A 24,250-nucleotide genomic window follows, 5' to 3' on the forward strand; every position below is an offset into this window, starting at 1 on the left:
TGAGATTTTAGTATCATGACACCTTGGCACGTGGACACCTGAGATATAAGATAGGCGATCTCCGATGAGTATTAGGCTACCTCTTAGTGACGTTGAAGCTGATAACTGAGACTCTTACTGTGTAGATGGTTACGCTCGAATTTCTTTGTACTGTACGGAGTCCGCTCTCCAAAAATTCAGAAATCATATCCAAGGCAACGCACAAGATACCAACTTGATGATAAGGAATTCTCATAGCAATCATATTTCTACTCAATTTAGAAGAGTACTGATTGTGCAGTCAAAACCCTAAGAATCCCTTGGCTCACAACGGGCCTTCCCAGGGTTGCATTAAGTTCCAGACCCAAAAGTTGCTCCTGCCAAGTGCCAACAAGATGGAAACTTGGCCTCGGACCGACCGAGCTCATGGTCAAGGAATCAACGTTCATAACTTCATATCGTCACATTTTGCCACCCCAGATTCCTGTCTTCTGTCTTCTACTCCGTAGTCATTATCTGCCATGTGTTTCTCCAGCTTTCAAGTTACCACAGAGTATCACTATCCAAGTTTTAATTTGAGGTTGAATGCTGAGAATTGTCCCCAAAGCTAGCATGGAACTCCGACGGAGAATTGTGCTCCTAACTGATGGCGTTTCGTCCTTTGATTTCTGGGGAACTCAGGCCATGACACTTCATCAGGCGTTCTACTCAAATAAGTACTCCGTAGCGAGACAAGAAACACATGAAACTCAACTCTCTTAGTGATGGATAAGAACGTTACATCCCTTTTTATTGAACATGGATCATGAGACACATACTCCGTACAAGATTATTAGATCATTGAACAGCTCAAGCAAGGTCTAAGTCAAGGTTGAGGATCCTCCTCAAGAAGCCAAAAACGGGAGCCTAGGGCGTTTACGCTTTACACCTAAGAGGCCTCAGTCCTTACATTAGCTGCGATGGCTGGGGAGCCAGAGTGGGGAATGCTATCCATCCCCGACACTGCCCCTCACATGCTGCGATCGGCATTGCTATTATTCAGTTAATCGTCATCTCTATTTACCTTAGTCATTTGTCGAATTTTATCAGTCTGAAGTAGTCCTGGAGTGTCTGATTCATTTTGAGAGACAAATAAAGAACATACTCCCCCGCGAGAGACCGTTCCAGCATGGGGTCAAATGATACCGAGTGGGAGCTGGAGGAAGGCATCCCTCAAGTGGAAGAACCCTTCATCCAGCAGTATCTGAAGGGTCGTGATGCACTGGTCCTAGAAGAACAGAAGCAACGACATGGTCAGATTTCCAACTTCTATATGAGCTTTAATTCCAAAGTGTTAATATCGCCAGCATAGATGCCAATCTCCGCAAGGCCCTCTCTCCGCTGGCTGTCAGAGCATGCAAGATCGTGTCCAAGATCCGTGCTCGTGAGCTCAAGACAGTATGGCACAAGGACTTGACCCAGGAGCAAGCTCACGAAGCCGATGAGATTCTCTACCCCGGGGTGATGTTCCATCTGGCAAGAGGTCGCATGGAAGGTACTGATTTGTGGAAAATCGTGCACAAGATGCCCAAAGGGTCCCTCTTACATGCGCACATGGATGCCATGTTCGATATTGATTTTCTGATCGAACAGGCTTTTTCCACCCCGGGGATACACATGGCTGCTCCACAACCACTCACTACCGCAAAGGACTTTGAGGAAGCACCATTCTACTTCCAGTTTTCATCTCGACCATTGGAGGAATCAGAGGACAAGCCTACGATGTGGACGTCTTCCTACGAGTCTTCAACACTGATATCCCTGCAAAAAGCAGCCTCGTCATTTCCCAAGGGTGGAGATGCTGGTTTCCGCGAGTGGCTAAAGAGTCGTTGTATTCTCGGGCCAGAACACTCCTACTACCACCATCACGGAGTAGACGCCATCTGGGACATCTTCCGACGCGCATTCCCAATCATCAACTCCATCCTGAACTACGAGCCAATCTTCCGCGCATGCCTGCGCCGCATGTTCGAACAGCTCGCCAGTGACGGGATCAGATACGTGGACTTTCGCATCGCCTTTGTCTTTGCGTACCGACGGGAAGGACGCGATACGCCGGAGGAAGGCTACTTCGAGTGGTGCCGTGTCTTCAAGGAAGAACTCGAACGATTCAAGAGCACCGAACAAGGCCGACGATTCTACGGGGCCCGCATCATCTGGACCACTCTCCGCATCCTGCCCAACAAAGACATCACAGACAGCATGAAGCAATGCATCCAGACGAAACTCGCCTTCCCCGACGTGATCTGCGGGTTCGACGTGGTCGGACAAGAAGACCAGGGCCGGCCGCTGGTCGACCTCGTCCCGGTGCTATTCTGGTTCCGCAAGCGCTGCGTCGAGGAGGGCGTAACCATCCCCTTCTTCTTCCACGCGGGCGAATGCCTCGGCGACGGCGACGCGACAGACCACAATCTCTTCGACGCGATCTTACTCGGCACCCGGCGCATCGGGCACGGGTTCTCCCTCTACAAACACCCTCTCCTCCTTGACCTCGTCAAGGAAAAGAAGATCCTCATCGAGTGCTGCCCCATCTCGAACGAGATCCTCCGCCTCACAAGCTCCATCAAATCCCACCCGCTCCCCGCCCTGCTAGCCCGCGGCGTCTCCGTCTCCCTCTGCAACGACGACCCGGCCATCCTCGGCCAGGGCAAGAACGGTCTAACGCACGACTTCTGGCAGGCTCTGCAGGGCCTCGAGAATATGGGTCTCACAGGCCTCGCCATGATGGTAGAGAACTCCATCCGGTGGAGCTGTTACGAGGATCAATCGAATGCAGAGTGGGCCTCCGATATCGAAGATGGGATTCTAGGTGATGGGCTGAAGGCCGCCCGTCTGCGGGAATGGTATGAAGATTTCCAGGCGTTTTGCGAGTGGATTGTAGCGGAGTTCAAGGATGTAGAGGTCCACGAGTAAGGTAAAAGTTGAGGCTTTGTGTTTATATAGGCGCTCTACCCCATGCTCTCAATACTTTTTTGGCGGATGCAGCGGGTACGACAACGAACATCGGCCCACAGTATGAGCAAGCTTGTTATTACGACGTTCCACAACCTGTACCAGACCGTGTCGTCCTGGAGCGAAGTATACCTCCGACCAATTCACTGTCGGAGCATGGGGTTGATGTTCAAGATCGGGAAGTCCAAGAATCCGCTTCAGGCATCAAGCTCCAATTCGAAAGATAGCAAACTGATTCAGAAAGAAAACAAAAGAAAAAAACAGGGTATGTATTTCCAGAGACACACGTTCCCCTGTACTGTGAAACCGTGGTCCACATTATCCAGAGAAGAAAAAGGCCCAAAGCAACGCACAAACTCCAGACCCAATGTACCAATATGCATTGAACCCGCGACCGGGGCCGGAAGGGTCCTAGGGACAGACAAGACGCCAAAGAAACCATGCACAGACCCCCGATTCATGCAATGCAGAAACCAAGCCCTGGTCTGTCCTGAAATAGAGAAAACGCCGTGGACGTAGCCTAGTTGTCCGTATGCTTCACTCAATGTCTTCGATATCGCGGTGTCGCGTGAGGACGTGGCGCTTGTACTCTTCCTTGTCTGTGTCCCAGAGCTCAGCTGCTTGGGCGTTTAGAGGGCTCGCGCTATCTGCCAGTTAGCATCAATGTGGTTGTATAGCGAGTAATGAGGGTAAGTTTACTTGTTGGGCTCCCCGAGCAAGCTCTGTAGGCTCAGTAGGACACTCTGCACGTTATATACGGCACTCCACTTGTCTTTGAGGATATCCAAGCAGATCCGGCCGGAGAAGTCGACATTGGGGTGGTAGATGGGCGTTTTGAAGAGAACCGTAGGGGGCGAGTAAGGATAGTTGCTAGGGAAGGCGAAGGAGAGCTTGAAGGTCAGTCCCTCGTATGGTGTCTCGTTCGGTCCGCTGATCGTGGCCGTCCAGTTGAGAAGGTTGCCGTCTGCGTTGGGGAAGGCGGAGATGCCGGGTGAGGGAGACATCATTAGCTGCATCAGCTCCGTTTGGAGGCTATAAGTGTCGGACAGTCTGTTAGTACAAGATAAAACAAGTCAAGTTCTCAAATGAACGCGAATTTAGCTCGCAGGATATGGTACCCACCGTTTTGTCACGCTCTGAATGTCATTTCTCTGGCTTGCAGAGCTCAGCTTGCTCGCCTCAAGAGCTTCAGGCGCGGCGTTCTGAGTATCCTCCATTGCGTAGTCCATCTTGGCCGCTCAAGTCACGAAGTCTACGGACAGTTTCTGAGAGGTTGACTTGTTCTTCCCTCCTTTTTTTGAATATAACTTAGAGGTGGAGTTCCCGGTTTGAGGAATGCCAGTAACAGTAGCAAGGTAAGGTTGCTGTCTGGAATGACGACGGATCCGAATGCAGAGCAACTGTTGGTTGCAAGAACGACGGGTCGACCCACAAGTAGAACCGTCAGGTAGAAACCAGCAGAGACAAGTTGAAAAGGGTAAAGGGTGATATTTCAAATTCTCATGAGAAGTGTTTTATTATGAGTTTTAAAGGATAAAAAGACAGGTAGAGAAGAGAGTAAGATATGACCAGTCTTGATTTTGCGTCGCGAACGGGGCGTTGTTTACTCCACCACAGAAAGAGCATCAGCTTCCCCCGGCAACGATTGGAACCAGTGTTGAAGCCCCCGCCTGATCGGACTAAGCTAGGTAGGGAGTCAATTTGAAGAGTCGAGAATGATCAGAGATAAGGCCCAATGAATAGGAGGAGAACAGGAAAAAGAGGAGCAAGACTGTAGTTTAATGCGCCTGACCCGTTCACTGGATCATCTGAGTGTCTCGCCTCGCATATTCCAACTTCCAAGTCATTTATCAACTTGATGCGTCGCTGTATGCCGGTAGAGACCTTAATAATAGCAGCTCTTGGCCATCAGATCAATTTGACAACATATGCAGAGGAATGAGGTGAAACAGCGATGCGCCAGAGGTTTGTCTACATGATGATTCAATGGTCAAGAAGTTTACAAGAACTCACCAGATACATTGTTTCAGTCATGACTCTGAATGCTCTCATCTTGCAGCGACTTTCATTCAGAGCCACTTGTTTTAAATGAAAAGATGGCTTCTTCTGGAAGGGATTGGCTACCGCCGGTCTGCTGGATACCTATCGGACATTAAAAGCAATAGTTTCGGCAGTCCACCGTGATAATTCAAGCCAGTGCATGGAGTTTATTCTTTCTGAATAAGTATTTCTACTTCCACTCATACATACTGTCCTCTAATTGCTACAACTTTCATTACTATTGAATGTCTTATTGTTGCAATGGAATACGAGATACCCTCTTCAGCCTGCTCACTTCTGCGCCCGGGGGGCATATCAACACATTACCCAAATAGGATAAAGTGGCTCGCGTTCCCGGCGCAGCGCGTATTATTGCCATGGTTTTCAACTCATCGACCCTTGCTTGTCGTGTCCAAAACACCACAAAGAACAATGATGTCGCGCTGATTCTCGCCGGGAGAAATTATCTTTGACCCCTGTGAATCAATAGCATTCATTATTCACGTTCATAGCTGGGTATTTTTTTGTCAGTCTCAAACGCAATGCACCACTCTCAGCTTGCCCCGCTGCCTAATGATCTGCCCTTTCAGATTGTCTCGAAAACGATCGGTCAGGGTGCCTATGCCTGGTATGTTTTGATGCTTCTACGTTTAGTTTCTTAGGGTTATCAATTCTCACTAATACGTTACCCAGTATCAAAAAAGCATGTCCCTCGAATGCCGATAACCCCGTCTTTGCCGTCAAATTCATTCACAAAGAGTATGCTGCTCGACATGGCAAGATCAGCCCTCGGCAATTGCAAATGGAAGCGACGGTACATAAACACATCGGCGATCACAACAATATAATTTCATTCTTCCAGACCGGCGAAGATAGCGTGTGGCGATGGATCGCAATGGAACTGGCCGAGGGCGGAGACCTCTTCGACAAGATCGAGGCCGATGAGGGTGTGGGCGAGGATATCGCTCATGTGTACTTCTCACAGCTTATTAGTGCCGTGGGGTACATGCATTCAAAAGGAGTCGGTCACCGGGACATCAAGCCCGAAAACATGCTTTTAACTGCCGATGGAAATCTCAAGATCGCCGATTTTGGTTTAGCGACCTTATTCGAGTACAAAGGAGTCACAAAGCTCTCGACGACTTTCTGCGGCAGTCCCCCGTACATTGCCCCGGAGGTCATATCATGTAGCAACCGTGGCCAGGTTAAGGGAGCGGGTTATCGCCCAGATCTGGTGGATATTTGGTCGTGTGGGATTGTACTCTTCGTTTTACTGGCTGGCAACACGCCGTGGGACAGTCCGACAGACAGCAGCTACGAGTTTCATGAATATGTTGCGACAAACGCACGAACAAGTGATGAACTCTGGCAGAAGCTGCCTACAGCAACTCTCTCTTTGCTACGCGGCATGCTGAACATCGACCCCAGTAACAGATTCTCTCTTGAGGATGTGCGGCGGCATCCTTGGTTCACCCGACAGAATCGGCACCTTGCCCTAGATGGCAAGCTCAAGGACCCTATCAATCTGGCGACGACCATGTTCGAATCACTGCACATCGATTTCAGCCAGGATCCGCTTTCTCGACCTCACAGGACTGGCAGCTTCGACCCGGAGCGGATGAGGTTGGACGACGAAGGAGACTTGGATACGGAACTGAGAATCTCCTCCACTCAGCCAGAGATGCCGCGGGGAGATATGTTAGTGGACTGGGATACACCCCACATGGCTGATGTATTTTCGTCCACTCAACCCATGGGCAAGCCTTCCTCTAGCGACGACATGTTAATGGCGGGCTATCTAGAGGACGAGCCGTCCATGTCGCAATTTTCGCCTCATCCTTCCGTGCCGCTCAGCAGAACGCAAAAAGCTCAGCGGTTCCGTGATATTGTCCCTGCTCGCCCTATGACTCGCTTTTTTTCCACATGGGAACTCAAGATTCTCGTTCCTCTTGTATGCGAAGCTCTCCACCGCCTGGGGGTTCCTGTTCCCAGTGTGCCCGCGGTTTCTGCAGGAGACACATCAGCAATGATCCGCATCATTACCAGGGATGGCAGAATGTGCACACTGCAGGGGAAAGTAGTCATAGAGTGCGTTTCAGAGGGGCTCTTTGAGATTGAATTTATGAAAGTGAAGGGTGACCCTCTCGAATGGCGACGTTTCTTCAAGAAGGTGGCTGTCCTTTGTAAGGATGCCGTCTACATACCCGATAGCTGAGTTGGCTTTGAAGTTACGCGACTTCCAGGGTCGCCAAGACGATCCTATATCCTTTTCGATTCTCTCTTTCTTTCTTTCACTTCTTTCCTATCTATTGTGTTTTTATTCTTAATGTATGATTGACGCGAGTTATGATGGGTTGGCTATGGGATATTGGCAGGAACAAGGCGGTTCTTTTGGTATTCAGCGGACTAGATCAATAGAATCCAATTCTCAATAAACCTGGTCCTCAGATGAACGCCCACCTCCTACATAAGAGGTTTCGTAGTGAAATTTCTCGCAGCCTGGCCAGGGCCGGTCAACACGTGACGTCAGTCTAGGCTTGCTGATCGCGGGGAAATTAATGGACCTGGAACCCGACCAGGAGGAACAACAGTCTGGGTTGTCTTACATCGTGCCGTGAGCGGGTTCGATCTTCTATCTGCCCTCCATGCTGTGCCTTTTCAGATCCCATCCATGGAAAACCTCCCGGTAGAGATTCTTTCCAAGATTATCGATTGTGAGTAATCGATCTCTACCCCATAGCTGCGAAGATCTTACCCCGCATGACCTGCAATAATCTATAGCTGACGCTTTCCGCCTATTATGGACTAGATCTCACTCCGGTCGAGCAGGCCCAGCTTCAATCAGTCTCGAAGCGGTTATTCGCTCTCGCGCGTGATAACACTCGATGGAGACTTCACTGTTACGAGGAATCATGGGTTGCTTCGGAAGCTGCCCGCCAAAACCGGAGTACTTCAGAAAGCCTGCTTGCGAGGTCCACAGCGCCCTTGAGCTCACTAGGGCAGACGTCGCTTCTTTCCTTGATTCAACCACAGCATAGACTTGTGAATGGGGACTCATCGAATGAGAGTGGTCAGAATGAAGTGCAAAATCCGTCATTTGCTGAGCGAGCGAGAGCGGCGGCGTCGTGGGACCCCTCGTATGAGGGAGAGGATGTCGACTGGTACTCTGAATATATAGCACGACATGGACCCATGTCGTTTAGTTGGTTGCAGCAACCATTCACGAGGAAAAATCAAGGAGAGGGGAAGATTCACCGTGAGGTCAAGGGGATGGGGCTGCTCCGCGATTGGAGCTCGGCGAGACAGAACAGGGTGGTGGCTCCGCTTGAGGATGGGAGCGTCTGCATCTGGGACCTGAATCACTCTCATTCCATCGATTCACGGGCTACAAAAGGCAGAGTCCTTGGGGTCAGTGCCCCGGGGATCTTGATGGCAGATCTGTCTAAAAGACGGGATCACCCTGCCCCACGGTCGGCATTAGAGTTTATCAACCTGGGCGAGTGTGTAAGCGTTGACTCCATACGTCGGAGAGCTTACATGGCAGTCGGAAATGCGTTGAATGAAGTCGACCTTGAAACGCTCCAGGTGATTTCACAGCAACGTTATCCTTGGTCAATCTTCGCCTTGTCTCAGGAAACAGATTACTCAGTTCCACTCACGGTGGCCACCACCTTGAGTATTCACATACACGATTCTCGATTGTCAGCCTCCGAGGAAGAGGAGGCCATCAATCTACGTTGTGAGGAGCCAGTCGCTGCGTTAGTGCCGGAATCCCAGGTCTATGCACGTCCGGATTCCCCACTTCTACAACTCCAACCTGATGGTCGGCCTCCTCACCGTATACGTAGCCCTGATCCCTCGCAAAAGGGCGCCGACTACGCACCTCTCTTCCAGCCTGGTCCTCTATCGCTTTTACATCCTCCCGCACCGCATGTGAACACGATTCTTCTTGCAGGCCGCTTTCCGAGCATACTGCAATATGACAGGCGGTTCTTCCCTCGGCTACAGAACACGGTACATTCAGGCGGCCGTCTCTGCGGCCTTGCCTCTATTCCTGCTCCGCATTTCCCTGTATCGTCAGGCTCAGCGTATCCACAGTCACATAAAGTGGTAGCCTGTGGTGAATACAAGGGAAGAGGCTCACTCGAGCTCTATAATCTAACACCCTCATCCCTGGACAGCGGGGACAGCCCGTCAGATATGTCTTCGAACATGAATGCTGTGTATCAAAACCGTCAAAGTGCCGCGAGATCGAAGGTCCTCTCTGTTGAGTCGCACGGGACTCGCATCGTCTACTCGGATGCTGAGGGCAATATCAAATGGGTCGAACGAGACGGCCGTGTCGACGTTCGCCGCTTCAATCTTAACTCCTATCTGCAGCAGGCCGGAGGCCAGACAAACCGACAATCGCACCTTGGAACTTCAGACGCGGTCGCCCAGGACGATGAAGAGGAGGAAGACGGTGCATCCGGGCTCTGGCGAAGCGTCTTCCGCTCTCAGACTGACGGCGAAGTTGCTCGCAAGATCTTGCCTACTGGTGGGAACTTGACAGGGGATGAGCTCCTCCTCTGGACAGGAGAGCGAATTGGCCGTGTTGTGCTCTCCACTTCTTCCGGTGACAATCATGGCGAAGAAGATGACGATGACGAGATGTCTATTGATGGGGACCTGGACGACTCTGCTCGCGAAGAACTACGAAGCCGAAGACGAGAGCAACTGCGACAGGAACGTGAGTACGCTCGAAGGATGCGCAGAGCGCTGGAAAGGCAGGCGGACGAAGTCCGGCGAATGGGAGGATTCGGACTGTGATTGGAAGTAGTTGCAATGATAATCTGCTTTCTTCAGCATCTAGATAGCGCTGTCTTTCATAGACCAGGACAGATGTTTGGCATTCAAATCGGAGTTTTGGATAGGAGATTTTCAAGATCATGAATGACCAGAAAGGATAATACTATCCACAATGAACCATGTATAGACGGGATATTCACCATCAAGCAGAGCCTTTTAAAAGCAGTCGTGTCGGATCTTCCAAATTGTCGTCCAACAAACAACGAAGGCACATCACAATGCTCTACAGTCCCCAACGGCTCCAGCGGTGGAGCGCAAGCCTATTCGCAAACCCAAATGATGTCTCTTGAAAGGCACAAGATCACTCCATGAGTCCATGGACATTAACAAATCATCCATTAGGGCCGTCCTCATATGTGTCGGGCTGTCGGCAGCCTCGGTCGGTGAATTCGTCAGCCGCGGTGGCCGGTGGGCCTGGAAAGAAAGTGGAGGATGAGTCTTCATAGACTTTCTGACAAACCATTAGTGATCGCTAATGATTTGACGGGGAGACCTTCTGTCATGTGCACTTCCGTTGACTTGCTCGTAGAACCTCCTCTTGCATTTTCATTCTTGAACTCCGTCGGTCATCCTTCTCTCGGATCAATTGAGGATATACTTGAGGCTTTGATAGTCTACAGTGTTCATCTGCATGCATCGTTACTGCACCATCCACGCCGCCTCCGAACTTCCCCGCGTGCTGATATATTCGAGTTACTGACACAAACACGCTGGTTTCTTAGCTGCAGGTCAATTGAGCAGGGAGCTCATTCGATATAGATCACCGGAGAGTATCGATACTTATTGTGCTTCCCAGACGTTTGTTTTCTGACAGCCCAAGCCCTTCTACGGCCCATTCGGAGATTCAATATCATATAAGTTGCCCCGCGTTGGACTTGCCGAGGGGCAACAATTATTCACAACTTTTTTCTCTATCATTGCCTCGGTTTCGAATTGCACAGCTCTCAAAATGCCTTCGCCTTCAGATCCCAGTCAGCAGTTTGATTCTATTGAAGACTCAATCAAGGCTTTTAGTGAGTTAGCCTCTCCCAGGTTGTTGCGCCACCTGCGCAAGCTCTGAGGATCGGGAAATGGAGATACTAATGGTACATGCTCAACGCAGAGAACGGAGAATTCATAATCGTCCTTGACTCGCAAGATCGTGAGAATGAAGGCGACCTTATTATTGCCGCGGAGTCGATCACAGATGCCCAGATGGCCTTCCTAGTGCGCTATACGAGGTTGGTACACGCTCACCTGCACTCAGCCCCGAGCACTCAGAGCGCTTCTCGAATACCAGCTAACCTTCATCTTTCCGGAACTACAGTGGTCTGATTTGCGCACCTATTACCTCTGAAATCGCCCGCCGCCTCTCCCTGCCCCAGATGGTTGTCGAGAACGCCGACCCCAAGGGAACAGCATACACCATCTCCATCGACTCCAGCGACGCCTCGGTCACGACAGGTATCTCCGCGCAAGACCGCGCCCTCACATGCCGCACGCTTGCGTCTCCGACCGCCAAATTTGAGGACCTCCGGCGGCCCGGCCACATTCTCCCGCTCGAGGCGAAGAGCGGCGGCGTGCGCGAGAGAAAGGGACACACGGAGGCGGCGGTCGACTTTTGCCGTCTGGCGGGCAAGTCGCCTGTCGGCGTGATTGCCGAGTTGGTGGAGGATGGTGAACTCGTTGAGGGAATACCCGAGATCCGGGGTAATAACGGTATGATGAGACGCGATGGGTGCTTGAAGTTCGGCAAGAAATGGGGGATCAAGGTGTGCACGATTGAGGATTTGGTCGAGTACCTTGAGAGGACAGAGGGGCCTATTCCGAATGGGAAGCATTGATCGCTTGATTGAATTGGTATGTTTTATAATCTGGTTGCATTTTTTTTTTTCTCTTTTGGAAATTCTTTCCCCTCTTATGTACTTGTGAACGGCTCTTGTCTCGCGCATTGTCTGGCCTTCAGTTGACATTGTCTTTGGAGGATCTGTCCTGATTTGGTTTGGCCAGGAAAGAAAGGGTGTACCAATAACTACTACCTCACTTGGATATAATGACTCACGAAGTCAACTTAGAACAAGGCAAAGCTTGATGAATCTGCTGTGTATATTTCATGAAGACAGGTCGATGCTAAGTATAGTCGGCAACTACTCATGGCAGATTCCCATGGGAGCAAACACAAATCCGTAAAAGGTGGAATATGACCAGAAGCAGACTCGATTGGAATGGGTATCTATCTTGATGTCTTTTACTACTAAAACGCCAGTTTAAAGCATAACACAACTGAGATTGTCCGCAATGGAGAGCATGAATGGCATGCCAGATCGGAGGAAAAACCTTCCCAACGCCGATGAATGCAGGTGCAGTGTCATTTGGGAGACATGAACGGAAATAGAGAGCGAGAAACACATTGTCAAGAATGGTGAGCTCCAGAATGAAGCCAGAGGCATGATGATCACGGCGTTTCATGATGTGAAAAGTCGTGTTTACCGTTTGAGGTGGGAATAATCTCTCAGGACGCCCATCATATGGGTGTTGGTCGTCTTGCCACTGCGACGAGGTTTCTTGACCTTTTTGTGCTCGACCTTTGGGCGTACCTTGACGACCTTGTTCTTGCTTGTTGGGGTGATACCAGCTTTCTCCAGCTCTTCCTTGACGGCCTGCTGATCGGGAACTTTGATCTTCGCCCAAATCTGGCGGAACTCCTCATCAAAGTGCGGCACCAGCGAGGGATCGTTGGCCCAGACCATCTTCGCATGATCATCCTTCTTGTTTCTAGTGACCAACAATCTTCCTTCTTTCTCCAGCTTGTTGATTGTGTCTTCAACGTTGGGCCAGCCCTCCCGGAGCTCACGGACGCTCATGCCGGCAGCGGTAGACTGTGACTGGAGCTTCTGCAGGAGTTGCTCCGCGGTGCGGATGTTGTGAGGAGGCCGAAAAGCGAATGTACCCTCCCCATTTGCGCCACTAGGATCATACAAGACTTTTTCGTGCTGCGTGAGAATTCTCCGTAGTGCCTGAACGTAGCCTTCGTCGTTTGAGCGGTGCTGGAGAGAGAGGTACGAGACTATATCGGAATACCTGAGCGGGACGCCCTTCGATTTCAAGTGCTCAACTGCAAAGAGCACCTGTGTCATGATGTCCTTGCCAGTGCCGGTATTGGCAGGCTGCGAGTACACGATGTCTGCATTCTGCCTCTTCCGCTGTGCGTCGCTACCTGGTGTTGGTGTTGAGGTGGAGGATGGTACCTGAGAAGTGCTTGCCGAGCCGTTGTGGACAAATCGTCTCTGCTGGGGCATTCGATTCGCATAGTCGGTGACGCTGGCGTTGAAACTCTTGAGCTGCTGCTGGAGCGACATGGTTGCGATGGCTGGTAATGACGTGAAAGACGCTCGAGTTGGAGAGAATGAGGCGAGGTCTGGCTCTTCGGAGCCAGAAAGAGCTTATTTTAGTTTGCTCTTAAGCATAGATTCAAACCTGTAGCTTCTCTCTTTGAACTCAAAGTTGTCACCTAGTGAAGACGCAGAGGACAGATGCTGTGTGTTGGTGAAGGGGAAGAAGTGATTGCGACTGCTCTTCTTCACATTGGGATTTTGAAGCCTGAGGCATCAAGTATCACGTGCTCTGATATGCGCGCTAACCGCGTTGGGAGCAGCAATGCAACAGCTCAAACACATCTCATTTATCCTTCAAGACCGACATTCATCGCTCGACAGAGGACTTGCCTTCACTTCTCCTCTGTCGTTCGTTTTCTGCATTTTTGGATCTACCCCGCCATGTTATAATCGATCTATCTCAGCGTTGTGTGCACTTATCTTAAAGTAGTGCATGTTACGCGCGCAACGACATCATCGATTGAGCTAGCGACCTCTGCGCATCTTCCTGATCTGACCGATTGTTGCGCAAACCTCATAGTCGTCAGCCTCTAAAGGGAAGCGGCTCGGTACAACAGCCGTTTTTTAGCCATTATGGCTACGGCTACAGTCGAATTGCCTTACCTCGCGAGCCATTACGCTATCGCGAAGGCAACACTTACCACCCTTACCCAAGCTCCCACGGTCGAACTAGTCAACCAGCTGCTGGAGGCCATTACCAAGAAAGCTCGAGAATATGACGAGCTCAGATCCGACAAGCTTCGTTTGGAAGTGGAGCTTGAGAATGCGGTTCGCAGCAGCGACTCAAAGATAAAGGTGCTGAAAAGCTCCGTGGAAAAAGGCCATGCGGAAGTTGAGGAGGCGAGAAAGAAACTGCACGAATCAGGTTGGCTTTGACGCGTCTTTTTTTGGGACCTACACCTTCTGACACCTATGTAGAAAATACTCGTTCGGCCCTGGAATCCGAAATCGCGGCGCTGAAATCCTCGACTACTTCCAATGAGTCCGAAGTCAACACTCTGAAATCCCGTATTTCCTCACTCGAAGCATCGAGCAGGGATACACTAAGACTTCTTGAGTCAAAGAGTGCTGCTTACGACAAGCTTGCGGAAGAACTTTCCACCCAACACAAGAAGACAATTGAATTGAGACGCGAGCTGGCTACTGCCGAACAAAATCTTCAGGCCGCGAACTCGGCATCTGCCAGCGCTCGCTTCCGTGAACAGAGCTTGCAGCAGGAGTTGGACTTGACAAAGAAGAACAACGAATGGTTCGAGACGGAGCTGAAGACAAAGTCTGCAGAGTATCTTAAATTCCGCAAGGAAAAGACCGCCCGAATTGCCGAGCTTCAACGCGAGAACGAGGAAGTCAACTCAACAATCGACTCCCTAAGGCGCAGTGAAAATGCCCTCAAGAATCGTTTGGATGAGGTGGAGCAACGATACGAGGAGTCCCTTTCGAGCATCCAACAGCTCAAGGAGGAGGCTATCCAAGCGGCTGAGTCTTTCAGAATCGAGCTGGATAGTTCTAATCGGCTGGCTGAGTTGCAAGGCAATGCCGCGCAGACCGCCAAGCAGCGTGTGCAGGAGTGTCAGCTCGCTCTAGAAAAAGCGAGAGACGATGCGGCCGAAGAGATCTCTCGACTTCGCGTTGAGATTGAAACAGAGCACGCTGACAAGGAGGCTGCCGAACGTCGCGTTGCTGAACTTGAGTTGACTGTTAGTCAATTGCAATCGGATGGTGCCACTGCCAGAAGATCCATGAGCCCAGCTCGTGGCTTGAATGGTACAGGACCGAGCACGCCTGTCCGTCCTGGTACACCCAGCGGCACATTCTCACCCAGAACCTCTCGCTCCAAGGGCGGACTTACTCTCACTCAAATGTATACCGAGTATGATAAGATGCGAACAATGCTTGCCGCAGAACAAAAGACCAACCAGGAACTTAAAGCGACTCTCGACGAGATGGTTCAGGAGCTCGAAGCCAGCAAACCGGAAATTGACGAATTGCGGGCTGATCACGCACGACTTGAAAATGCCGTTGTCGAAATGTCTAATATCCTCGAGACTGCAGGGAAGGAAAGAGACGATGCAACCAAGGAGGCACGCAAGTGGCAGAGCCAGGTGGAGGGGTTGGCTCGCGAAGGGGACATTCTACGTCAACAACTTCGGGACTTAAGCGCTCAGATTAAGGTTCTGGTTATGGAAGTTGCTCTCTTGAAGGAAGGCGAAACCACATACGACAGGGACGAACTTGAGAAGATCGCCCGCAAGGAGATTGACGACTCGTCGGCGGAACTCAACCCAACCGGCCGATTTATCAGCCGTCATCTGATGACGTTTAAAGACCTGCATGAGCTCCAAGAGCAGAACGTCACACTTCGGCGAATGTTGAGGGAACTCGGTGATAAGATGGAGGGAGCAGAAGCTCGTGAGAAGGATGTAGTTCGCCAACAGGAGCAGGAGGAGCTGAAGGAGCTCAGAATTCGCGTGCAAACGTACCGTGATGAAATTTCCAATCTCGTTGCTCAGACCAAGAGCTACGTGAAGGAGCGGGATACCTTCCGCAGCATGTTGACAAGACGTCGTCAAACGATTGGAGATGCATCTATATTCTCACAGTCGCTTCCTCTTGGTGCGGTTCCACCGAACGTTGACGACCAAGGGAAGGATGCACCCGACTATGCGGAGTTACTGCGCAAGGTGCAAGCCCACTTTGACAGCTACCGGGAGGAGTCTGCCACCGACCATGCCGCTTTGAAACAGCAAGTCAATGAATTATCACGGAAAAATAGTGAATTACTGAGCGAGATCAGTCGTTCCAGCAGCCAGCTTGGCGCTGCTACTCAGCGAGCCGAGCTTTTGCAGAGCAATTTCAGCATGTTGAAGAATGAGAATGCAGAGCTGCAGAAACGCTATGCTGCTCTCCTTGAGAACGCCAACCGACAAGACCTGAGGACCCAACAGGCAGCTGAAGACTTGGTTGAGACGAAGGGTCTCGTCGAAAGCCTTCAACGTGAGAACGCAAACCTGAAGGCCGAGAAGGACCTTTGGAAGAATATCGAAAAGAGGTTGATCGAGGACAATGAGTCTTTACGGAATGAACGCAGTAGGCTTGATTCTCTCAATGCCAATCTGCAAACCATCCTCAACGAGCGTGAGCACGCTGATGCTGAGAGTCGCCGTCGTTTACAACTCAACGTCGAATCCTTGGAGTCCGAGCTACAGTCTACGAAACGTAAGCTTAATGCCGAGGTTGAAGAATCAAAGAAGGCTGCTCTCCGCAGGGAATATGAGCATGAGCAGAGCCAGAAGCGGATAGATGACCTTGTGACAAGTTTGAGCTCGGTTCGGGAGGAATTGGTTGCCACCAAGACTACTCGGGATCATTTGCAGACTAGAGTGGATGAGTTGACAGTTGAGCTACGGAGTGCTGAAGAACGTCTACAAGTCGTACAATCAAGGCCAAGCATCTCAAATGCCCCGGCCGAGGCAGCTGCAGCTGCAGAAGAAGGCGTTGAGACTGGTTTGACCCGCGAACAGGAACTGGGCATTCAGGTTTCCGAACTGAAGCGTGACTTAGAATTGGCTAAGGGCGAACTTGAGCACGCTAAGGAGCAGGTCGAAGTTTACAAGACCATTAGCCAGGAGACCGAGGAGCGCTTGCAGTCAGTCACTGAGACGCAAGAACAATATAGGGAAGAGACCGAACGTCTTGTGGAGGAGAAGGAGAAGAAGATTCAGGATCTTGAAAGACGGATTGAGGAGATTTCATCGGAACTTTCTACGACAAACAATGAGCTTTCTAAACTTCGGGATGAACAAGGTGAAGCTGGACGCCGCTTGGAGGAGCAGAAGGCTACCTTGGAAGCCGAAATTACAAGACTGAAGGAAGAAAACGAACGTCAAATTGCGGCGGCTCAATTCCACCAGGACGATCTCAAGGCCCAGGCAGAGATTGCCCAGCACGCGCAGCAAAATTACGAAAGTGAATTGCTTAAGCATGCCGAGGCGGCGAGGAACCTACAAGTAGTTCGTGCAGAGGCCAATCAATTGAAGCTGGAGCTGGTCGAATCTCGAACTCAGGTCGATACCTACAAGAAGGACCTCGCTCAGAAGGAAGAAAGCTGGAGTGAGCTCAAAGAACGATACGAAAGTGAGCTTGCAGAATTACAGAAGCGTCGTGAAGAAGTTCTGCATCAAAACAACTTGCTGCATACCCAGCTTGAAGGCATTTCAAGCCAGATCGCCGCGCTGCAGAAGGATCGCGCCAACATTCCGGAAAGCGAGCAGGATGAAGGAACAACAGCACCAAATCTGGAGGGTCTTCAGGAGGTCATCAAATTCTTGCGACGGGAGAAGGAGATTGTTGATGTGCAATACCATCTCTCCACACAGGAGAGCAAGCGTCTCCGCCAGCAGCTCGATTACACACAGTCTCAGCTGGATGAGGCTCGTCTCAAGTTGGAGCAGCAACGCCGTGCAGCCGCGGATAGTGAGCACACTGCTTTGAGCCATAATAAACTCATGGAAACATTGAACGAACTCAATCTTTTCCGTGAGAGCAGCGTTACGCTGCGCAACCAAGTCAAGCAGGCTGAAACTGCTCTCGCTGAGAAATCTACGCGTGTTGAGGAACTTGTGCAACAAATTGAGCCTTTGGAGACTCGTATCAGAGAGCTGGAAAACGTCGTGGAGACGAAGGATGGAGAAATGAAGCTTTTACAAGCTGACCGGGACCGCTGGCAACAACGTACACAAAACATCCTGCAAAAGTACGATCGCGTTGACCCGGCCGAGATGGAAGGACTAAAGGAGAAGCTCGCCACATTGGAGAAGGAACGGGATGAGGCTATTTCAGCTCGCGACACGTTACAAGCACAAGCTGCGACTTTCCCAGAGCAGCTCAAGCATGCCGAGGACAGGACGCAAGAACTGCGCACAAAGCTGACAGAACAGTTCAAAGCCAGATCTAAAGAACTCACTGGCCGCATCAACGCTAAGCAGCTTGAATTGAATGCCGTGATGCAGGAGAAGGAAGTCATCCAGGAGGAGCTGAACACAACTAAGAACGAACTGAGTGAGCTCAAGACCAAGATGGCTGAGAAGCCATCCGCACCCGCTGCACCTGCTGTCGAGGAGACGCCTGGCGTCAACTCGACACCTGCGTCTCAGTTCCCAACACAACCCTCTTTGCCAAGTGATGACGAGAGAGTGAAGGCGCTAGAGGAGAAGGTACAGCGTCTCGAGGCAGCTCTCGTTGAGAAGGATGCTGCCTTGGCTGCCAAGGATGCTGAGCATGAGACCAAAGCCAATGAAAGAGTAGAGAGGCTCAAGGAGACGTACAATAAGAAGATGGCGGAAGTGAGAGCGGCTCATCGGCAAGAAGTTGAAAGATTGTCGGCCAATCAACAGGTTGCACCGCAAGAGCCTGGAACGCCTATCTCGAAACCTGAACAGGCTCCTGCAACTTCTTCACAGCAGGAGGGTGATCTACCAGAGCTCACGGATGTCCAGGCGAGAGCCTTGGTTGCGAAGAACGAAACGATCCGAACGATCGTCCGCAACAATATTCGGGCAATGGTCGCGAAAGAAACAGAAAAGCTTAAGCAGGAATCTCAGACTGCTACTGGAGAGATGGAGAAGAAGTTTAATGAAGAGAAGGAAGCCCTCAAAAAGGCACATGAGGAAAGCATGGACGAAAAGGTCAAATCTGCTGTTGAGTTGTCTGACAAGAAGACCCTCGTCCGTATTAGCATGCTTGATACTCGGTTGAGAACTGCACAGGCCAAACTTGATGTCATCTCGAAGGCGGCTGCCGAAACTCCTCAAAAGCCCGTCGTCGAGGTATGGGAGGTGGCAAAAACCACGAAGGCTCCACCTGTTCAGGCACAAGGAGCCAAGCCAGCAGCCGCTGCACCATCTGCACCATCTGCACCATCTGCACCGGCCGCACCGACTGCTGCTCCCGCTCCAGCGCAAGTCGCTACAGCGCCACCACCTTCTACAGCTGCGGCACCTACTGCGGCAGCCGGAAACCAAGACCAACAAGCTGCTGCTCCCGCTCAGAAGACGACCGCTGCTCCACCTACCGGCCCTGTGCCCTCTGAAGCTCAGCCTCAAGCCGACGCACAAGCACAGCAGCCGCAACAAGAAGCCGGTCCTGCGCAAAAGCTGGCATCAAATCAACCCGCAAACCCATTCGCCCAATCTCAGAATAAGCAGCAACCCTCATCATTACCCAATAAGCCTCCTGCTGGTGGTGTTCTGAGGGCGCTTCAATCAGGACTTCCAGTCGCCAGAGGAGGTCGAGGTGGCGGGCGTGGCGGTTCTCATCAACAGAATCCATTCGGCCCACAGCCTACTGATCAGCAGCAACCGCAGCAACAGCAGGCTCAAACCCAGCAAAGTCAGCGTGGCACTGGTCTCCAACGTGGCCGTGGCGGTCGTGGAGGGCCTGGCCGAGGTGGTCATCAGAACGTCCAGGCAGGCAATGTACCTCAAGGGCAAAGTCCGTCCAGTCCTGGAGGAGGGCGCGGCGGACTTAATGTTCAAGCTCGCCAATTTGTCCCTCAAGGGAGCAAGCGGGCAAGAGAGGACGGTGGTGAGGCTGGAAACGAGGCCGGGGCCAGTGGCGGGAAGAGAATGAGGGGAGGTGGTCATGCCAGGGGCTCTTGAGCCCACTATTGACATAGACTCGGGAGTTCGTTGTTTCATTTTCATGTGCATGTACCTTTACTCGTGGATCTCTTTGTGGTTTATAGCATTTATGAATATTCCAAGGCCTATATTCTGGTTCAGCAAGGTATGAGGCAGTCGAAAATAAGTCATTTCCTTTGTCCATGATGCCTATTTTGTGATCTGTACGGTAATCATCAAAGGATATTTGCATCACATAATTCTTCAGCCTCCTTGTTAACTACGGTTTGTATAGTGTGTGTCCAACTCATCTGTACGATCTGGGGTATAAAACAAACATAAGAAGGACAGGATCATATCATCGTAACGCACCCTTGGTACTCGTAGCATGGTATGAGCAGCAATCTCGCTCAAATCCAACGTACTGTTTTGTTCAGAATCAGAATCAGCCGCTTCATATGTCTTTCTCTTCCTCGAGCAAGTGGCACTCAATGCCACGTCCAAGACAAAGGACGAATTAAGCACTTATCAGGGGAGTCCCGATGTCAATTCTCGCAGGAACTGGATCATCTCCGCCTGCCCCCAGCAGATGCAGACGACCCAATGAGCCTGGCCACTACCTCTCTCTCCTTTTGTAATACTATCAACCGCGCATCTTCAACCACCTTGGCGTCCAGCGCCGACACGTCCTGCGCAACCGCAACAGACGAGCTCATCCTCCCCGTAGCCCGTTTCCTCCGCTGACCGGACCCAGCCCCAGAGCCCCAAACCACAGTCCAGTCCTTTATCACCGTGTTTGCCGCAACCTCGCAGCCCGAGCAGACCTTTGAATGCGCACCCAGAGACACGCGCCGATTGATGATGGCTAGCGACTCGACCGTAACGAAGGAGTGGATGTGAGCGCCTGGAAAGACGGTCGCAAGCGGACCGATCGTCACCCCGTTTGATATACGTGTGGGAACCACTTCTTTCGTTGTGGTGGGGAGAGAAGGTGGTGTGCTCGGCGGGATGCCGATTGTGCTCTTTTCACTGATTATGCAGCCTTCGCCGATGATGACGGGCCCGTCGTAGGAGTAGATGCGTGCGCGCGGATGAATGACCGTCCCTGGGCCGACGGAGATGGGATGTGTGCCTTGAAATGTTACGGACTCGGCGACTGTAGCTGTGTTGTGGGCGGCGACGGGGGCTCGGGGTGTTGGGGAGGGAGATGTTGACGATGAGGGGGAGGCGCGTTGGTGTGGATTGGGGGGTTTGAGGTGCGTGTCGGATCTTGGTTGGCTAGTTCTGGGATCCATTGTTCATAAGACACAGCTGTTCCGGACGTGCCTTGTGAATTTGTGTAGAGAAGGCTTCTTGCCGTGGTTATTGATGTGATTGTAGTTGATATCGGGGAAGCTTTTGCGGAGTTTGAGAGAGCTCCGTGTCTTCTCCGCCGTGTCTTGCTGTTGTGCCATGGGTCTTCTTTCAGCTACCACAGGTAGAATCATCTGATAGACGATCTTAAGGTTCTAATTCCATAAAGACGATTCGACACAAATGGTTCCAAAAAAAAAAGAAAAAAACGTTGATCTAGTGCGCGATCTTGTCCCCTCTGGGTATCTTCAAACTAAATTCTAGCGGTGTCGCAATCCATCCAAATCCAACGCCGTTCCCAGCATAAAAACTATATATATAGAATGTTCATACCGTCTTATGAACTTAAGCGTCTTCGTTGCCTTGCTTCTGCGTCCCTGGCTTGATTCCATTCCTCTTTCTCCAAGCCCAGACCCCACGATCGACCTCCGCCTTGGTCATACCATCTCTGACCAAGCAGAAGGTGACCCCTAATTCGGTTTCGACGTTTCTGTTGCGTGCCTCATCATCAAAGAACAACATATCCTCGTAAGAGATTCCGCTTGCTTGCTGGATTTTCGCAAAGTGTTGTGTTTTGGTGCCAGGGAAGATTTGAACATAGTCAAAGTAATCCAGAGCGCGGATAGACTTTGTTTTCGCCGCAGGATTATCCGAGAATGTCGGGATGATATGAAGAGCCTTGAGCATGTCGCGAGCTAAATCTGGAGCATGTGTGCGAGAAGCTAGCGCAAGGGGAATCGAGCGAGTCTTGCAGGAGTACACAATCGAAGAGACGGCTGGGTAGAAAGCGAATGATTCGTTCCATCTGTGGCGAGGTTTCCGAGTCAGGACAGGCTCATGCTGATGGACAGCCAATGCTTGTTTCAGGTACATACCGGTCAACGCAGCGAGAATTGTTATCGCGAGGCTTGATGGGTGCGCTGACGTGCGTATCAACCCAGAATGGCCACAGTGTATAGTCTAGGTCAAAAGCGATTAATTTTGGTAGAGGGAGACCGTCATTGAAGGTCGCGGGCGCTGTAGATGCGTCTTCTAAAGGTTGAGTGTTTGTTCTTTTGTTTTTCATCATATTGTTGGTGTTCGATACGCAGAATGCAGCATAGGAAAGAGTCTGTGAATTCTTCTTTTCTATGGACTTCTGGTCCGAGTAACTCAATCGTTGTCCGATCCGTGGTCCGGAGAGATCAAGATACTCCGTACTTAGTCACGAAATTCGTGTTCGTTTCAAGGTTTCGGGATCTGCAATGCCTCTCTCTCCCTGCAAAAGGTTCCCCACTCTATTCTGGTGAAAGGATGACTAAAGGGAACGACCCGACATTATTGTAGTTCTCTCACGTCGTGGATTTCAACGAGCATGACAACTTGGAAATCCTACATGCCATCCTCCTACGGACAAAGAAATAATATAACCGCACGCTTTGTATCTTCGACAAGTGAGCGCTCTTACACTAGTCTTCCCCTTGGGTCGTATAAATTATAGCTAATGTGGCTTTCGATATCTTCCTTCTCGTTCTAGATTTGTCTCGCTACATCTATAGGCAGCTGCTGATGCCGAAACCGGTCGATATTGGTGTCAAATCGAGGAATCGGGGGACAACATCGAGGGAGAGAGAGAGAGAGAGAGAGCCTGAACGAAGCGAGAGCTGGGCTCTACCGAGGTGCTGTAAATACAGGTCACATGGCCTGAATAGACTGTGGTCTTGAAGGTGAAGGTGATTTGGCTTGTGTGCCAAAGAGGAGATGGTCGTGTCTAGGATGACGTTCGCCGATAGGAGCTCTCAGATACGACCGGACTCGCCAACCGTGGAACCTCCTTTCATCGAGCACTGACACTCTACATACCAAGCTCGCTGGCAACAACCGACCTCTCGACTATTCCTTCAATCTTTTTACAAAAATGCCCTCCCCACCCTCGCGCTGGTTCCATCATGGAACAGACCCTGGCACCATCATAACCCTCGATCAACCCGTCCCTTCGCGATGGAAGATTCTAGAGAAGCTGAATGAGCACGACTTCCAGGTTAGCGAAGAGATGAGCAAACACTATGGATCCCATTCTTTGGCCACGACTAAACTCCTATGTTGCGATCCAACAAACCCCACAAAGAAAGCCTTCATACGAGTCTATCTTCAGGTTCCTTATCTGAATACTGAAATGAAAGATCCGAAGACCAGAGCCCTCCAGGCCACAAAATACACACCTCGAGAATTGACCGCCTACCAGGAGTTCACTCGGAATGGATTCCGCAACGCACCAAAACTCCTAGGATTCAAAATCAGTACTCAGGATAAGTCAGGGCTAGTCCCGAAGGGATTTGCGATCTGGCTAGCGTGGGAAGTGGTCCCAGGGTTGCGCCTTGGCGACAAGCATGGGGATGATCCATTCTGGACTTTAATGCCCGTTGAGAGAGAAAAAGTCCGCATGGCCTTCTTAAAGACTCTTCCGTACGTCGATCCGCCCTTTCTACTCATCATCCAAGCTAACGATGAACATTAGCACGGTGCTAGAGAAAGGGTATTCACCTGATGCGCCTAGTCTTTCGAATCTAGTCTGGCACAAGCAGACAGAGACCCTGTATGCCATTCGCACACTGCCATTGATACATCACCACCTTGAACAAGTGAGCTGACTTACTCGTTCTCTTTAGTTACTTCATCGGGTACTTCTATGGCATTGATGACGGACCTAAACGCCGGAGCAACATAGAGGTCGGTCCGGAGTGGCTAGCGCACTACAAGCTCGCGAAACCTTCTTCGGACAAATGGCTTAAAAAGGACTGGGATGGGAATACCACAGGCTGGGAAATGTAGCTAGCGCAGAGGAAGTCGGGTTTTTAGCTTGTTTGGTAAGGAAAAGGATGGAGGCAGATTGGGATTTTACTGAAACATCAGTCGGGTTTCTCTGCGCGGTACAATGATTGTCTAATTCCCACGCAGGATCAACCTTTCTGGTAGATCGGAAGAGCTCCGTGTGATTACGACCTCGAACATGCAGTTCAGCTCCTGAGAAATGCCATCATCGGACCTAAGGGCTGTAGAATAGAGAAG

The 24,250-nt window shown here is 50.9% G+C and overlaps 9 protein-coding genes across 9 annotated transcripts; 5 read left to right on the forward strand and 4 right to left on the reverse strand.

Moving 5' to 3' along the window:
• Positions 1–1,147: 1,147 nt before the first annotated feature.
• Positions 1,148–2,931, forward strand: CDV56_108207 (putative CECR1 family adenosine deaminase; the record flags this gene model as incomplete). The annotated part of the gene is made up of 2 exons (XM_026761826.1): positions 1,148–1,271; positions 1,331–2,931. 2 exons carry the CDS (start codon positions 1,148–1,150, stop codon positions 2,929–2,931), a joined length of 1,725 nt encoding a protein of 574 aa, XP_026618006.1.
• A 576-nt stretch (positions 2,932–3,507) lies between these two features.
• UBC11 (putative ubiquitin conjugating enzyme (UbcK)) lies at positions 3,508–4,199 on the reverse strand (the record flags this gene model as incomplete). Its single annotated transcript, XM_026761893.1, has 3 exons — positions 3,508–3,613; positions 3,670–4,002; positions 4,093–4,199. The coding sequence occupies 3 exons, from the start codon at positions 4,197–4,199 to the stop codon at positions 3,508–3,510; spliced, it is 546 nt and encodes a 181-aa protein (XP_026618007.1).
• A 1,353-nt stretch (positions 4,200–5,552) lies between these two features.
• On the forward strand, positions 5,553–9,819 carry CDV56_108326 (uncharacterized protein; the record flags this gene model as incomplete). The annotated part of the gene is made up of 4 exons (XM_026761945.1): positions 5,553–5,638; positions 5,704–7,193; positions 7,602–7,724; positions 7,820–9,819. The coding sequence occupies 4 exons, from the start codon at positions 5,553–5,555 to the stop codon at positions 9,817–9,819; spliced, it is 3,699 nt and encodes a 1,232-aa protein (XP_026618008.1).
• Positions 9,820–10,807: 988 nt separating this feature from the next.
• On the forward strand, positions 10,808–11,681 carry RIB3 (3,4-dihydroxy-2-butanone-4-phosphate synthase RIB3; the record flags this gene model as incomplete). Its single annotated transcript, XM_026762082.1, has 3 exons — positions 10,808–10,871; positions 10,961–11,078; positions 11,165–11,681. The coding sequence occupies 3 exons, from the start codon at positions 10,808–10,810 to the stop codon at positions 11,679–11,681; spliced, it is 699 nt and encodes a 232-aa protein (XP_026618009.1).
• Positions 11,682–12,323: 642 nt separating this feature from the next.
• CDV56_108498 (transcription factor TFIIE subunit TFA2) lies at positions 12,324–13,196 on the reverse strand (the record flags this gene model as incomplete). Its single annotated transcript, XM_026762117.1, has 1 exon — positions 12,324–13,196. The coding sequence occupies one exon, from the start codon at positions 13,194–13,196 to the stop codon at positions 12,324–12,326; it is 873 nt and encodes a 290-aa protein (XP_026618010.1).
• A 609-nt stretch (positions 13,197–13,805) lies between these two features.
• Positions 13,806–19,888, forward strand: CDV56_108540 (putative filament-forming protein (Tpr/p270); the record flags this gene model as incomplete). The annotated part of the gene is made up of 2 exons (XM_026762159.1): positions 13,806–14,097; positions 14,151–19,888. The coding sequence occupies 2 exons, from the start codon at positions 13,806–13,808 to the stop codon at positions 19,886–19,888; spliced, it is 6,030 nt and encodes a 2,009-aa protein (XP_026618011.1).
• A 527-nt stretch (positions 19,889–20,415) lies between these two features.
• Positions 20,416–21,144, reverse strand: CDV56_108688 (transferase hexapeptide domain protein; the record flags this gene model as incomplete). The annotated part of the gene is made up of 1 exon (XM_026762307.1): positions 20,416–21,144. One exon carries the CDS (start codon positions 21,142–21,144, stop codon positions 20,416–20,418), a length of 729 nt encoding a protein of 242 aa, XP_026618012.1.
• Positions 21,145–21,547: 403 nt separating this feature from the next.
• Positions 21,548–22,271, reverse strand: CDV56_108715 (Mg-dependent acid phosphatase; the record flags this gene model as incomplete). Its single annotated transcript, XM_026762334.1, has 2 exons — positions 21,548–22,007; positions 22,078–22,271. The coding sequence occupies 2 exons, from the start codon at positions 22,269–22,271 to the stop codon at positions 21,548–21,550; spliced, it is 654 nt and encodes a 217-aa protein (XP_026618013.1).
• Positions 22,272–23,099: 828 nt separating this feature from the next.
• On the forward strand, positions 23,100–24,013 carry CDV56_108752 (uncharacterized protein; the record flags this gene model as incomplete). Its single annotated transcript, XM_026762371.1, has 3 exons — positions 23,100–23,647; positions 23,700–23,777; positions 23,851–24,013. 3 exons carry the CDS (start codon positions 23,100–23,102, stop codon positions 24,011–24,013), a joined length of 789 nt encoding a protein of 262 aa, XP_026618014.1.
• Positions 24,014–24,250: the final 237 nt, after the last annotated feature.

This window comes from Aspergillus thermomutatus, assembly GCF_002237265.1.
Source record: "Aspergillus thermomutatus strain HMR AF 39 chromosome Unknown NODE_14, whole genome shotgun sequence".
NCBI classification, from domain to species: Eukaryota; Fungi; Ascomycota; class Eurotiomycetes; order Eurotiales; family Aspergillaceae; genus Aspergillus; species Aspergillus thermomutatus.